Raw genomic sequence first — 14,801 nt, forward strand, 5'->3', positions numbered from 1 at the left:
ATATTATAGTAAGTTATACAATCTGGACTCAAATGTAACTCTTGAAGAGAAACGTAAACAGATCAATGACTATCTTTCACAGATATCCCTTCCTTCATTAGACGATATGAGTAAAAAAGACCTAGAATCTCCATTTGATCTGAAAGAATTACAAGAAGCTATCAATTTGTTGTCCATAGGTAAAGCCCCTGGCCCAGATGGGTTTACTCCCAAATTTTATAAACTTATGGCACCTCACATTATTAAACATTTATTAGACCTATTTAACTCCATAAATAATTTATCTCCTTTCTCTAAACAAATGCTAGAAGCTATTATAACAGTCATCCCCAAACCAGATAAAAATCCCGAAATGGTTGAAAATTATAGACCAATTTCCCTCCTGAATATTGATCTCAAGTTATATGCCAAACTTTTAGCAAACAGACTTAAACGATACCTTCCATTTCTGATTAATGAGGACCAAGTTGGTTTTATCCCAACACGTGAAGCTAAAGATAACACCACTAGGCTTCTTCAAATTATACACTCTACATCAATTAATAATATGCCAATCACTCTGTTATCAACTGATGCTGAAAAAGCTTTCGACAGAGTTGATTGGCAATTTCTGTGGTCAGTTTTGACAAAATTTGGTATTCCCCAAAAATTCATAGAAAAAATATTACCCATTTATTCATTCCCCAATGCGAAAGTTATAGTTAATAACACATTCTCCTCAAACTTTCAAATTTCTAATGGAACTCGTCAAGGTTGCCCTTTATCTCCACTTCTTTTTGCTTTATCAGTTGAAATTTTAGCAGTCAAAGTTCGAGCTTCCCATGAAGTTAAGGGAGTAATACTTGGAACATGTAATATTAAAAACCTATTATTTGCAGATGATATATTATTTACTTTAACTAGTCCCTTGACCTCTTTGCCTTCTCTTGTGGACATATTATCCGATTATGGAAGACTTTCAAACTTTTCCATTAATATGAGTAAATCTACTATTATGCCAATTAGAGTATCAGATAAAGAAATTCAATTTGTTAGGGACCACACATCCTTTATTTTATCCAATAAGTTTACTTATTTAGGTCTTATAATTCAACCCACTATATCTGAAATTATTACAACTAACTATATGAAACTAAAACAAAAATTAGATCTAGATATTAATTCATGGTATCGTACTGGTCACTTATCATGGCTAGGACGAATTAATGCCATTAAAATGAACATTTTACCAAAAATCTTATATTTGTTGCAAACGTTGATTCTTATCCCATCAATTTCATACCTTAATAATTTACAAAGATGTATAAATAAATTCATTTGGTCCTTTAATAAATCGAGAATTTCATGTCACACTTTATATTTATCCAAAGAACAAGGTGGTTTGGGAGTTCCTAATATTGTAAATTATTACATATCAACCCATCTCTCTCGAATTACAGTATAGCTTGGAATCAAACTATTAACCCCAAAGCTTGGGTCAATCTGGAAGCTCAAAATCTTGCGCCCATTAAATTATATGAAATTTGTTGGATACCAAATAAATTTAGATCCTATTCTACTCCAGTTAATCCTTTTACAGCTGAAACATTACGTATCTGGGATAAAATTATCATTAACAATAAACAGATCTCTACTCTTTTTTTCTCCCCTCACTCCCATATTAAATAATAAAATATTCCCTGGTATTAATATTAAAACTCCTGTTCAAATCTTAAACTCTCAAGCTTATATTCCCATTTATTCTTTCCTACAAGATGGTCATATTAAAACATTTCAAGAAATTAAAGATGAGTTTGGCCCCCCATTTAATACTTGGTTTTCTTATTTTCAAATAAGACATTTTATAATGAATCACCCAAATAAAACTCAGTTTACCAGAAATTGTACTCCCTTTGAATTATTATGTCTTTTACCTAAAACCCCTAAACATTTAATATCTTCTGCATATAAACTTTTGCAACAACATGATTCCTTAAAACCCTCTTCTTTTAGAATACAATGGGAAAAAGAACTAAATATTTCCCTTGATGATGTTAATTGGAAACGTTGTTTTTCATCTATTAAAAAATCCTCTATTTCCATGAGTATTGTTGAAACAAATTATAAACTACTTTCCAGGTGGTATTTGACTCCGACACGTTTACACAGAATATATCCATCAGCTACTTCTGACTGCTGGAGAAATTGTGGACTTAGAGGAACGTTATCTCATATTTGGTGGGGTTGTCCTATATTAAAGTTATTTTGGTCTCAAGTTGAAGTTAATATTAATATAATCTTGAACTCAAACATAACCCTTAACCCCCAGATGATAATTCTAAATCTGATTCCACAATTTTCTTGTCAAATAAAGAAAGATCTATTCCAAATTTTACTAAATAGTGCTAAAAGACTTATTCCTCGTCTTTGGAAGAAATTACAACCTCCTACTCTTCAAAATTGGCTAATTGAAGTAAAACATGTTTTGTCCTTAGAAAAATTGTATCATTCTTATAATAATGAAGTTGATCAATTTAATAATATATTGTTCTTATGGAATCAATTCACATCAAAAAAATAATATTATATAATATCTTTAGATATTTTTAGTACTTGATGATTATTTAACATCTATTCCTTGGTACTTTTCATTTTCATTCTCTCAAAACAAATTGTATTTGTTTTTTTTTTTTTTGTTTGTTTTTTTTCTCATTTACTTTACATTATTTATGTTATTATATTGTTATTATTCTATTTATAAATCTATTTAACTACATATTAATTTATGTATACATTGTTTAATGATATATCTGTTTATGTATTTTATTGTAATTTCAATAAAAATCATTGAAAGATAAATCTGTTTCTTCACACTTAACAGAAGTCACATATGCACTCACACTGGCGCCACTCTAGCCTGTGTCGTCTTCTCTATCTGGTATAGTTGGGTTTATTTACCTCATGTTTTCCACAAACAGGTTGTAACATGACTGTCCTGCAAGATGCAGGGTATTTTTAGGAAAGAAAAGATGCCTTTAAGACTTTTATGAGTTTCTGCCTATTCTAAGGCAGATGACATATATGTATCCACCAGTAGCTCAATATGACACAACTTTAAATGTAAGAAATTAATTTCTTTATAAATCGTTTCTGGTATATTGGTAAATGTCAAGCTTTTTAACCATGAAAACCAGATTACTATAAATTTATATTTTCACCCTATTTACTTTATTTTTAATGCTCTCTTTTTCTCTCTGTGTAGAAGAACAGCAATGATTTTGACTTGATTGCCTTCTGGTTCTGTAACACATTGCGTCTCATGCACTGTTTAAAGCAGTATAGCGGTGAGCTGGTAAGTAAAGTCTTGATAATCTAGATTGATGACCTAGCTATTATTTATTTCTCTCACTGATTCCCCTCTTCAAACATAGGAAACCAGACAGGAGAACACCCCTGAACAGAACCAGCATTGCTTACAACACTTCGATATGAGCAGTCACTGGCATAGCCTGTCTTCCCTGTGTGCCAGCATCTACAAAAGGCTTTTGAAGGCAGCAGCCGAAAAAATGCAGCCAATCATATGTAAGGAGGATAGCCGAAAACTTGTGATCATGAAGATTGTAAAGCATGGTGGTTATGATCAATGCATGTATTATATAGGTTATTTAGTGCAGCTCTTTATTACATATTCTTTGAAATGGCTCCTTATAGTATAGCATGCTTCTGAACATTAGACGTGAAGGGTTTTATGAACAATATATAGATGCTTTATTTATTATAGAGTTTTCAGTCTAGGCTTTGGAACAGAAGATGTCAGGATGTCTGTGGGAGAAGATCTAAATATATGAGCTACTAATTGCCTTTACTTCTGCTCTCACAGGTATAGCCATTAAATTATTCTCAGTCTCGAGCCCTCAAGGGTTAAAGCTAGAGAAAAGCTTCCATTAATGATTATTGTGCAACAGGATACTACTGGCTATCACTAGAATGATGCCTATGTTCATTAGAGGATAGTATGGTCCCTAGCCCTTGTTCAGTGAAGTGACTGAAGTCCTTCCTATAATTGTCGCCAATGAAATGAAAACATGCTTTATAATCAGTCTGATCTTTCGGATCATTTTGGTCTTAGCTGGAAGTTGTAGTAGAGTTCCAGTAAGTATATCGTTTAGATGGGTGATTTTGTGAATAGTGGTTTAGTTAAAAATAATTTCCCATTGCTATTTGGAATTCTCTCCTTCTCATGCCCTTTTTTTAATTTTTAGAAAATAACTAATAAAGATGGATTTTAATAAGTGTATTATTTCAGGCAACCCATAAATAGGGCTGAATTTTCCCTAACAGCACCTTTTGGTAACATGATGCTACCAGCCCATGAACATAGTTGTTTAAGAAACACCAGGCCAGCTAGTACTGCCTACAAATATTAATCTTCTGTCCCTCACCCCAACAATGATACAACTAAATATGGCTAGGAATTCAAGGTTCTAGGAACACACTAGTAAAGATATAGTGGAGCTAAGATAGAACTGTATGTAGCTATTGGTCCCCTAGGGGACGCAACTAAGAAGTTTCATAACTTTTGTAATGTGTGCTTATAATCTTTATATTCTTTTTTTTATGCTATTTTATTAGAACCTTTGCCTCTATTTTGTGTTTTGTTGCATTGCAGTGCCAGGTATGCTGCAGAATGATAACATACAGGGTCTGTCATGCCCTCGAATTTTTGGTCTGAGGAATACTCCAACCCGTGACTCCCTGAACTCCCTCTTGCTGATGATGAACTCATTCCATTCCACCCTGCGACGCTGCCATCTGCAGAGTGATGTTAATGCACAGATATTACGCCATTTTCTTCACACAATATGTGGGGTCTCATTAAACCACCTGCTACTACATAAGGATGTCTGTTGTTGGAGCCGTGGTGTGCAGATCAGGTAACCTCATAATCCAACCAGCCTCCTGTAAAGGCGCAAGTTTTAAAAGGCTTTTCAAAATTGTACGGTACAGAGGATTCAGCATATTATGTAGAGCTGCATTTATTCTCAGTTAACTATACATTGCAGTGTCTTAATTATTAGAATGTTGATTATTCATCATTATATAGAGCATTGCGTTTATCAGATTTATATTATTCAATGTAATGTGTAATTATCATTGTATACATAACATGGTATCACTATATAGTGTAGTCCGCTTATTGACAATTACTGGTGTACACTTTGACAGCCAGTATTGGGAAACCCTGTCTTTTTACATCTAATTAGTGCTGGATGTGGAAATATACATGAAGATAATAAACTATTTTAGCATTACTAAGTCACTAAAAGACTAGCAACTTTAGCTCATGGCTACTTTCATTTTTGCTCGGCTCTACTTCCACATAACCAAATATATTTCCTAATCTAAAATGTGATCACAGATCACTTGATTGTTTGTAATCTACACAAATCAATTATTTAGCCCCTTTGTGCAAGATCAGATTCATGATTTTATTGTGCTCCCCCTCAATTTACAGTAACAAGCAAAGAGCTCCATTTATCAACAGAGATTGCATCGGTGCCCTTGCAGTGCAAGGCTCCTTACTGCAGGAGCAGTGGTCATAAGAGTTAAATCACCCCAAGCTCATTCTCTAAGGATGATTGAAAGGTCCAGGTCTTGAGTGAGAACATGGGAGAGTGCTGCACAAGACCTTCCTTGCGCAATAATAAATTCAGGCAACAGACATCTGCTCCCCACAAACATGGGTGGACAGGTTCCCTAGCTAGGAACATTGTCTTCCCGTCACATGATAAATTGAACAAAGAGAGTGTGCATCAGGGATTTTATTCCATTATCTGCTACCAACACACAGGAGACAATGATTATATCCCTTTATGGAAGTAAAATATTTCTGTAATTAGTGGTACTTACCTAATTTTCTCTGAGGCCTTCCTTCTATGTGCTATCCTGTGTTCTCACACTACTATAAATCCTTCAGCAATTTTTCCAAGGCATTAGCGTGTTTGTAGTGCCACTTCTGTATTGTGAGGGCTATCCTGGTAAAAGGACATAAAATACCTCTAGCTTTTGTGTAAAACGACGTTTGTCCCATGTTCCCTAAAGAGGCCAAATGCAAATTCAGTAACCTGTAAGTGCTGTAAATCAAATAGCTGGTTTAGGCAATTTGCAGAAAATAAGAAGTGTTTGATGTCCTTTTAAGGAAGCCAACATATTTGTAAAGGCCAGGGCCTTTGAAGTTCCAACCGCATATGCTTCTTGGCTTACATTTAGGTCTTTAGTGTTTAAGATTCTGATGTTAAGGTAACTATCATTTTAATTATATCTGTATGTTTTAATAATCTAGTATTGATGTTTTTGGATGTTACAAGTATTTATAGGGGTGTCAAATAAAAAAAAAGATGGGTGTCAAATATACACAATCCTAGTTAGCCTGTGACCTACTGTTACTATTTTGTACTCAAATTAACATTCTAGATTTCATATCCACAGATACAACATCAGCCAGTTGGAGGAGTGGCTCCGTGAAAGAGGTTTTCATACAGTATGGATGCTGGAGCCTCTTGAGCCACTAGTTCAGGCATCACAGCTCTTACAGGTGAAGAAGATAACAAAAGATGATGCTCTGGCAGTGTGCTCCATGTGTACTGCTCTTAGCCCTGCCCAGGTGAGTCTACCACTTCCATGCTATAGTGAGAATAAAATTGTGTACACAGATTTTTACAAAGTATTCTAATATTAGTAGTAATAATAATACACAATCATTTGTGTTGTGACAAGGTAGGATGGACCTATTTGGTAGAAGGCTATAATTTCTGGTCAAGGCCGGATTGGCTTACAGGAATACCAGTAGATTTCCTGGTGGGCTGCTGCTGCTTGGGATGGCCAGCTACAACTTTAAGGGGTGGTGCTACTGGTGAGGCACCCGTATCACCTCTATTTTCTCTTGTGAGTTTAAAGTATTACGGTCACAAAGTATTTCCTTGTAAGTTTTATTTCCTAGACTCTGTACCATTTAATAGCTCTCCTTTTATTGGTTTCTAATGTCTAGTCAAGTCACTCTGTGAGACAGAGTGACACACTTTCTGAGTGACTTCTCCAGATCACACTATGGATAATAATTTTCATGCTGTTAAAAAATTAAATTGGGTTGTAGGTTGCTGATATAATAACAATCGGGCAAATCTTTATTATAAATTAATATAATTGAATTCTGAAAAAAAGAATATTGGGTGAAGGAGTATCTCAGTAATCCACTTAAGAAAAATGGGGAGTGTACATTCTATGGACTTAATGGAAAATAGGGCAGGTCTTCAAATTTTTTCAGGGCTGCTTTTTATTCCATGTCCAAGTGATCATACATCCGAGCACTTCAGCCACCTGAAGAAATATTTGTTTAAAAGACCTTTATTCTCATTTAGTTGGGTTCAAAAGTTTAGAGGAACAACGTTTCAAACCTACAATAGGCACTTAGTCCATGTCCGGCACCCTATTTCTGGTTTGTCATAATATGGCAAGAACAGATCAACTTGGCAAAGAGAAACAGTCCAGCATTATTACTTTTAAGAAACAAAGATTTGTCAATTGTGAAAATGTTGAGAACTTGCTATGAATAAACAGGCTTTCACAAGGATTGCCACAGACAGGTATAGATTTAAATCTGCTTCACAGAATAAGTTTATTAGAGTAACCAGTCTCATAAAAATTACCTACAAACAACACTTCCAATTGGAAACCAAATAAAATCTTCTCTGATTGTAAGCAGCGGGCCGATATCAAAATCAACAGAGAAGACTGTGTAAATCGGGCATTCATGGTAGAATCATGTGTGCGCATGAGTGTGCTGGGGTTGTTCCTGGGCACACCCTAATAACCCCCATGTGCAACAGCAACTGCATGCTATTTCTTTCATACAGGTAGTGAGAGTCCACAATCCATTACTCTTGGAAATTACTCTTGGCTACCACTAGAAGGCATAGATTTCCAAACCCTAAGAGCTCTATATAACCCCTCCCACATACCTTAGTCTTTACTTTGCCTCCACTGGAGGTGGTTGAAGAGAGAAGATGTGCATCTGATTCTTCAGAGAGTTGGGTTTTCAGTCTATTTTGAGGCCCAATTTCCCCTCAGAGTACAGTGCTTGTGAGAGGGATGTGCATAGTTTGATTATTTTTTCACCTTATGGGAATTTTTTTCTAAGCTCTCTATATTTGGTCGCAGAGATTTGTTTTTTTTCCCTCCCTTTATGGATTTACAATGTACTCCTATTCCATAACATCTACTGATATGGTTCAGTACTGGTTTGGCTGCCTTCTGCTTGTTTGCTAATGGACGATTGTCTATTTTTAAGTATTTTTTTGTAAACATCTAGACACTCATATAGCTATGTTTTGAGCACTTTTAAAATGATTCATGTATTTGTTAATATATATGGTCCTGGGACAGATCTTTTTCACTATTCCCTTGCTATTTTGTGCACATCAGCTTTTTTAAATCACTTTGTTTTTTCAGCTGTTGGACTCGTGTTTACGTGGGTCGAAGTTGCGCACTTTGGGTTAGCTACATCCTTTAATCATTCTATAGTTTACTCACGCATTGGTCAGTCGGTTTAGGCACATTGGTTTAGCACACATTTATTCTAGGGATATGAGATTGTCAGGTTTTGGAGCTCAAAATCCCCTTTTTAGTTGTTTTTTGGTGCGCACTAAGGAGCTTTATCTGTCCTACGATTTAATGTTAATGTCTCCGGTTTTGCAGTTTGGCTTAGCATGCATAGATAGATATGGATGATGTGTGATTCCTATTGGGGATGTTGGGAGTTGTGTTGCTGGTGACACCATTTGTTATTTAGTTAGAATTGAAGGTGCTCGCAACGAATAAAGCTGCCACAGAATTCTGCAGCAACACGCCATCCCATCTGGGTAACTTTTAGTTAGGCTGTCATTTCTTTTGAATAGGACAATGAACACAAACATACGTTTAATAACCTATTAAACATATTTGAGAAAAAAAAGAGTAATGAAGTGATGTATTAGATAAACTCTCCTCAACAATCACCTGACCTAAAAGTGCCATAAAACATGTTAAGATCTGTGCATATCCTAAAAGGGCTAATTAAGGAAAAATAGATTGCAAGTATTTTAAAATAAATTTCAAAAATAAGCAAAATTACTTACATATCTGTGATCTCTGGAGTACAGTTATCCTCCCCCATTATCCGTGTTTAGTATCAGAAGCATAGACATTGTATTTTAACTGAGTTCACAGCAGCTTATTTGCTTCTAGGAATGCCCCAGCAGATAATGAGTGTTAGTCTTGCATTCTACCATATCAATGGTGGATATAGATGCAGCCATAAAAAGGAATTGTGTGTGGGGAGTTGGAGCTGTACAATTCGGACACTTAAAAGAAAGTGTTAAAGGTGAGGCACTGCAGTATAAATTTTCAGGTAAAGTAATTAAAGTACATATTATATTTTGTCTCTATCCCAACTTGTTTTATGTCCCTTTAAACCCAATAGATTGATTGTGATGTACTGGACTAGAGAGTGAAGGAAAAGCAGCCCACAAGTGTCCAGCAATTAGGCAGCCACGGAGCTATGCATATCAGAGGGGCATTTGACACCTTGGAAAGGCCAAGTTATAGGGTAAGCTAGCTTAGAGGGGGGTGGAGTTTTACTGGATCTGGAAACAGCGGGAAGAAGCTTCCAATTCTCCCTCCCTGTTTGATGTTCCTTGGTAATCCTTTTATAATTTTGGTTTTGTTCTATATGGGGTGGTAAGAGGGTTGCTTGCCTTTGGTGGGAATGGTGGATTAAAATTGAAGAGTACCTCCTAGCGATCAGAGGAGGTTTAACAAGGTGATAGTTGAACTAAGGAATAGCAGGCACGCACCTTTGGGTGGTTATGGTTTATTGTGCATTTTAATCACTTTGTGTTATGGTTATAAATTTTAATAAAACTGTGCTGCGGCCTTTATAACAGTCATGTTTGTATGTGTATTCATTTGAGGGAATAAAGTGCCTGAGTAGCAGCTCCAGGAGAAAACCTTCAAGACTGTTAGAAAAGCATCCCTGGTACTGAGAATTCCAAGTGTGCAAAGCTGTTATCAAGGCAGAGGGTGGCTGTTTTAAAGAATCTAAAATACCAAAATAGTTTTGATTTCTTTCACAATTTTTGGTGACTGCATAATTCCATCTGTTCACTTTAATAGTTTTTGATTTCTTTACTATTCTAAAATATATGGAAAATAATAATTAAAATAAATAAATAAAAATAAAAACCCTTCTATTAGTAGATAAGTGTGAGCTTGTGACTGGTACAGAATTGTACAAGAGCTATAGGTGTTTAAAAAGTGTATTTAAGTATGCACCTTGCACCAGCAATTTAAACACGGCACTTGCTCGGAGAACCTAAGGTGCTTATATCACTCAATTTAATCGCTGATATGATACAAGCCCCACTGGCACTCTGAGCAGCTGCAGTATTTAAAATACTGCTGCGCTAACAATCTCGCTATGCTTCACATGCACGTGCAGAGAAAAAGGCTAACACTAAAACAGTGATCACTTTTACTTGAAGCCTTATGGCCAATAAATGTATATTGCATATATGTTTCTACTCAAAGATGTAATTCATCTGTGCATTTCAGTTTTGTCTGGAATGTCTCTTTAAGGATTATTGCCCTCCTAGAAAACAAATCTTTCCCATGGCCTCTTTTTTATTTCTATTCCTAAATATTCCAGTTATTCTACATATAGCTACCACTTGTATCAGCCTCTTTGACTCCTGGTAAATTAAAGTGCTCCTGAAATGGTATCTCAATATGATCTTGCAGAGTGGTAGGAGACTTTGCAAGATTTTAAGGGTGGTGTTTGTAAGATGCAAGCATATTGCAGTCTGGTTCTAGTCATTGAAAAGTCCACTCACACTTTGTTAGATGTCTAACATTTTGGTTTCCTTCTGCAAAGAGAATCTGGCTTCTTGCTCCAGGTCAGACCAGGTGCAATTTCTCAGTTGTACCTTAAAGAACCAACATGCCCAGAACACATCCATGCTGGTCTGAAGTGTCAAAGTGATGGTAAATTCAGACTATAAGAATGCTGCAATGACAAATATAACCGTTTGTAAGTTAAACCACGTAATTCTTTTTTTAAGTGTGTATATATATATATATATATATATATATATATATATATATATATATTATAATAATAAAAGATTTATAATCCTAATTGGTATTGTCTGTTCCTTCTTCCCTCTTTATTTCCTCTTTTGGCTGGACTGTGATGTATAGACAAGTCACATCCACTCTCTACATAGGCTTTCTAAGAGCTTTAAAGGGGCTGGACTTCAAGATTGTCAAATGACACAAACACTGATAGGATGTTCATCCAAGTGGGCTGGCATAAAATTGCAATAGAAGTATTACTATATGCCCTAATTTAACCCTTTAACAGATGGATTAAAAACAGAAAAGGTACACACATACTTTTTTTAATGGCAAAGATTAAATATATGGCATTCGATTAGTTAAGGTTTACTATCACTTTAAGGTATTGACCGGTGAGCACTGATTCTCTGAAGTAGCATATTATGATGCATGGTGCTTTTTTTTTTTTTTTTCCAAAATCTTTTTATTAAAAATCAAAAAGGATTGAGAATGCACATGAAAATGTCAGATTACATTCGATAAATTGTATACATAAGAAGTAAATACCTGACTGAAAATAATCATATATATAAATATACATCCCAGATTCTTATTTTTACGTTTTTGCAGAAACAAATTAAACAATAACTTTAGTGTCTCAATGCCTTCTATATATCATTTAACGTGAAATATTTAAAACTATACAAGGAATGTACCTAGATGAAAACAAAATTAGAAGAAAGTACAATTAAGTCATTGGTCATGAGGAAAGGTGTGCCGCAAAGTTTTTAAGTGTTGTTCCCAAGTACATTGCAGCTTGATGAATTGATCTCTCTTGCCTGATTTATATGACCCATATTCTTCTAGTTCAATCAAATGTGTTACTTTTTTACGCTATAACTTTAGGGTGGGTATTTCAGTGGATCTCTAGTTTTGTGCTATAAGAACCTTTACACTGTTTATCATCATTTTTAGTAAGGGTCTGAAGTGGATTTAAGGTAATTTAGTAGATTTATTAAGTAACCCATATCAGGGGATCTAGTGGGAGGAGAGTTTGAAATATGTCCTCTATTTCATTAATTATATCTCTCCACAGTGTATTGATCTGAGAGCAACACCACCACATATGACCCATATTACTGCCCACGTGTCCACAACGCCAATAACGATTTTTGGTTTTGGGGAACAGTTTATGGAGCCTCTTAGGGGTCAAGTACTAACAATGTAGTATTTTGTAATTTATCTCCAGGATAGAAGCAGATGAAGAGGCGGATTTCGTGTTACAGAAAATGTTAGTTGCTATTTGGAGTGTGATAATCACACCCATCTCTCTCTCCCATGCTTCAATGGAGTGTGGAAAATTGCCTTGGGGTGATTGGGTGATAATTTTATAGATGTATAAGAGACTATGTTTAATAGGAGGTGTAGAATTAAACAATTTTTCAAGATTAGCTAACGAACGAGTCATGTTTCTGAAATGTTGATGGGTTGTGATATAGTGGTGTACTCTTCTGTAAGAGAACCAGTTACTGGCCCAGAGATGACCTCTGTCAACCATCTGTACTTGTGTACATATCTGCTCATTGGTCATGAGGTAATTAATAGAGACCTCTTTAACAATAAGATTACCAGTGTTTTTTTGTAGTGCCAATATAGAGAATTCTCTATTGTGGAAAATTGATGTCAATGGGCCTGGGCATGAAGAAATATAGGGGTTTATCCTATTAGTGTTATCCCATATTTTTAATGTTTCCTGAGTAATTGGATTAGTAATATGTCTGTGTAGGTTTAGGGATTTTGGATACCAACAGATAGAAGGGAGACTGAGGCTTAAGTTTAAATTCTCTTCTAGTGTGATCCATCTCTTATGATCCCTATGTAGTCTCCAGTCTAAAATTCTTTGAAGAAATATGGATCTTCGATATGAGTCGATATCTGGGACACCCAGGCCTCCTTGAGTGGTAGAACGTGACATTGTGGGTTTATTCTAGGAGGGTGCATATTCCATATAAATGAACTAAAACATTGTATCTGTGAAATATAAGCAGTGAATAAAGGAATAGGAAGAGTTTGCATTATATATAATAGCCGAGGGAAGGCATTCATTTTAATGGTATTAATCCTGCCAATAAACAAAGGTGTCCACAGCATAAGCTTTCAAATCTTTTCTTTATTTAGGGAAGGATTCAAAGGTACAAAAATAGCAGTAAGGTTTCAGGTTATTCACCCTTATTCACCCTTAGTCATACAATGTAATACTGTTCACAAACTCTGTTTTGTAGCCACACAGTTTACTTAATTAACATACACCTGTAGGTGTTTACTCCATTATAATACATGTTAAAGTCAGGTAACCACTTACCTACCCCATCTAATGGTAAATCCTGTGTACTACAAGCTCAATTTATCAAATAGAAAATGTATACAAAAAAGCAGTTTAAAAACATTAAGAAAAATACCTTTGTACACTGTACTGAATTGAATGAACTACATAAATACTGATACATCATAATATTTATTCATTCCAAAAGGCCTCATTTAGTTAAGTGTAGATATTCAAAACAATTTTTTTCTTTTTAATAATTCCCTATTGCCCCCTCTTCTAGGCAGTTTAATGATCTGCCATTTTAATTGGCTGATAGAGTGCCCTGCTTCCAGGAAATGAGATGAAACAGGAGCATCTTTATTATTGCGCCTAATGTTTGATTTATGTTCATTGATACGGTCACGTATCTTCCTTGTGGTCTCTCCTAAATAAATCCTGGAACACGGGCACTTTATCAGATAAATAATATCATTTGAGTTACAAGTAAAGAAATCTCTAATATTATACAATTTACCAGTTCTAGGGTGTGCAAACTTATCCCCTTTAATTAAAGAATTACAATTAGAGCATCCCAAACAGGGATAGCAACCCAAATTTTTCTTGGTTATGTAGCCTGTTTCCATTTTAGACTGGCTACCTATCTCAGCTTTTGTAAGAATATCTTTAATACTATGATTTCTTTTGTATGCCATCATAAGGAGCGTCTTTAAAGCAGGGTAGGTCTTTGTTGCAGTCTCTAAGTATGTTCCAATGTTTCTGTATGATTCTACTCGATTTCTTACTGTGGCTACCGTACTTAGAGACAAACACCAAACGATCATCCTTATCTTGAATTTTTGTCCATGAAAGCAGCTCAGATCTTTAAATTTGATTTACCTTAGTAATTTATTGGTTTATTAATTCCCCAGGATATCCTCTGTCCAAATTTGTTTTACCCATATCATGCAGTCTGTCTGTAGTGTTTCCCTCCATATTAACAATCCTTTTTACCCTAATTAACTGACTCCTGGGTAAGGATTTCAAAAGATTAGAGGGGGTGAAAACTGCTGAAGTATAAAAGATTATTTTTGTCAGTAGATGTAATATGTATATCACATTCTAAGCAGTTTCTAGCAGTATTCTTAACTACCTTGGTGTCTAAAAAGACTACAAAAACATCATGCCAGTTTAAAGTAAACGTTATACCATTTACTACCTGATTTAGATCTGTCACAAACATCAACAGGGTATCTAGGTTGCCCCCCCCCCCATACGCCAAACACATTATCTATGAAACGCCACCATGTGGCTCCATATTGTAAGAACAATTCATGTTCATATACAAACTGATCTTCAAAGTTTCCCATGA

The 14,801-nt window shown here is 35.2% G+C and overlaps 1 protein-coding gene across 1 annotated transcript in view; it reads left to right on the forward strand.

The window, feature by feature from the left end:
- Positions 1 to 14,801, forward strand: part of LOC128647322 (unconventional myosin-Vb-like) — a 338,426-nt gene that overhangs the window by 280,004 nt on the left and 43,621 nt on the right. Inside the window, exons 31-34 of the mRNA XM_053700105.1 lie at positions 3,242 to 3,331; positions 3,411 to 3,561; positions 4,649 to 4,913; positions 6,469 to 6,643. Of these exons, the coding sequence (XP_053556080.1) occupies positions 3,242 to 3,331; positions 3,411 to 3,561; positions 4,649 to 4,913; positions 6,469 to 6,643 (681 nt within the window). The remainder of the gene's footprint in view (positions 1 to 3,241; positions 3,332 to 3,410; positions 3,562 to 4,648; positions 4,914 to 6,468; positions 6,644 to 14,801) is intronic.

This window comes from Bombina bombina, chromosome 2 (genome assembly GCF_027579735.1).
Source record: "Bombina bombina isolate aBomBom1 chromosome 2, aBomBom1.pri, whole genome shotgun sequence".
Lineage (NCBI taxonomy): Eukaryota > Metazoa > Chordata > Amphibia > Anura > Bombinatoridae > Bombina > Bombina bombina.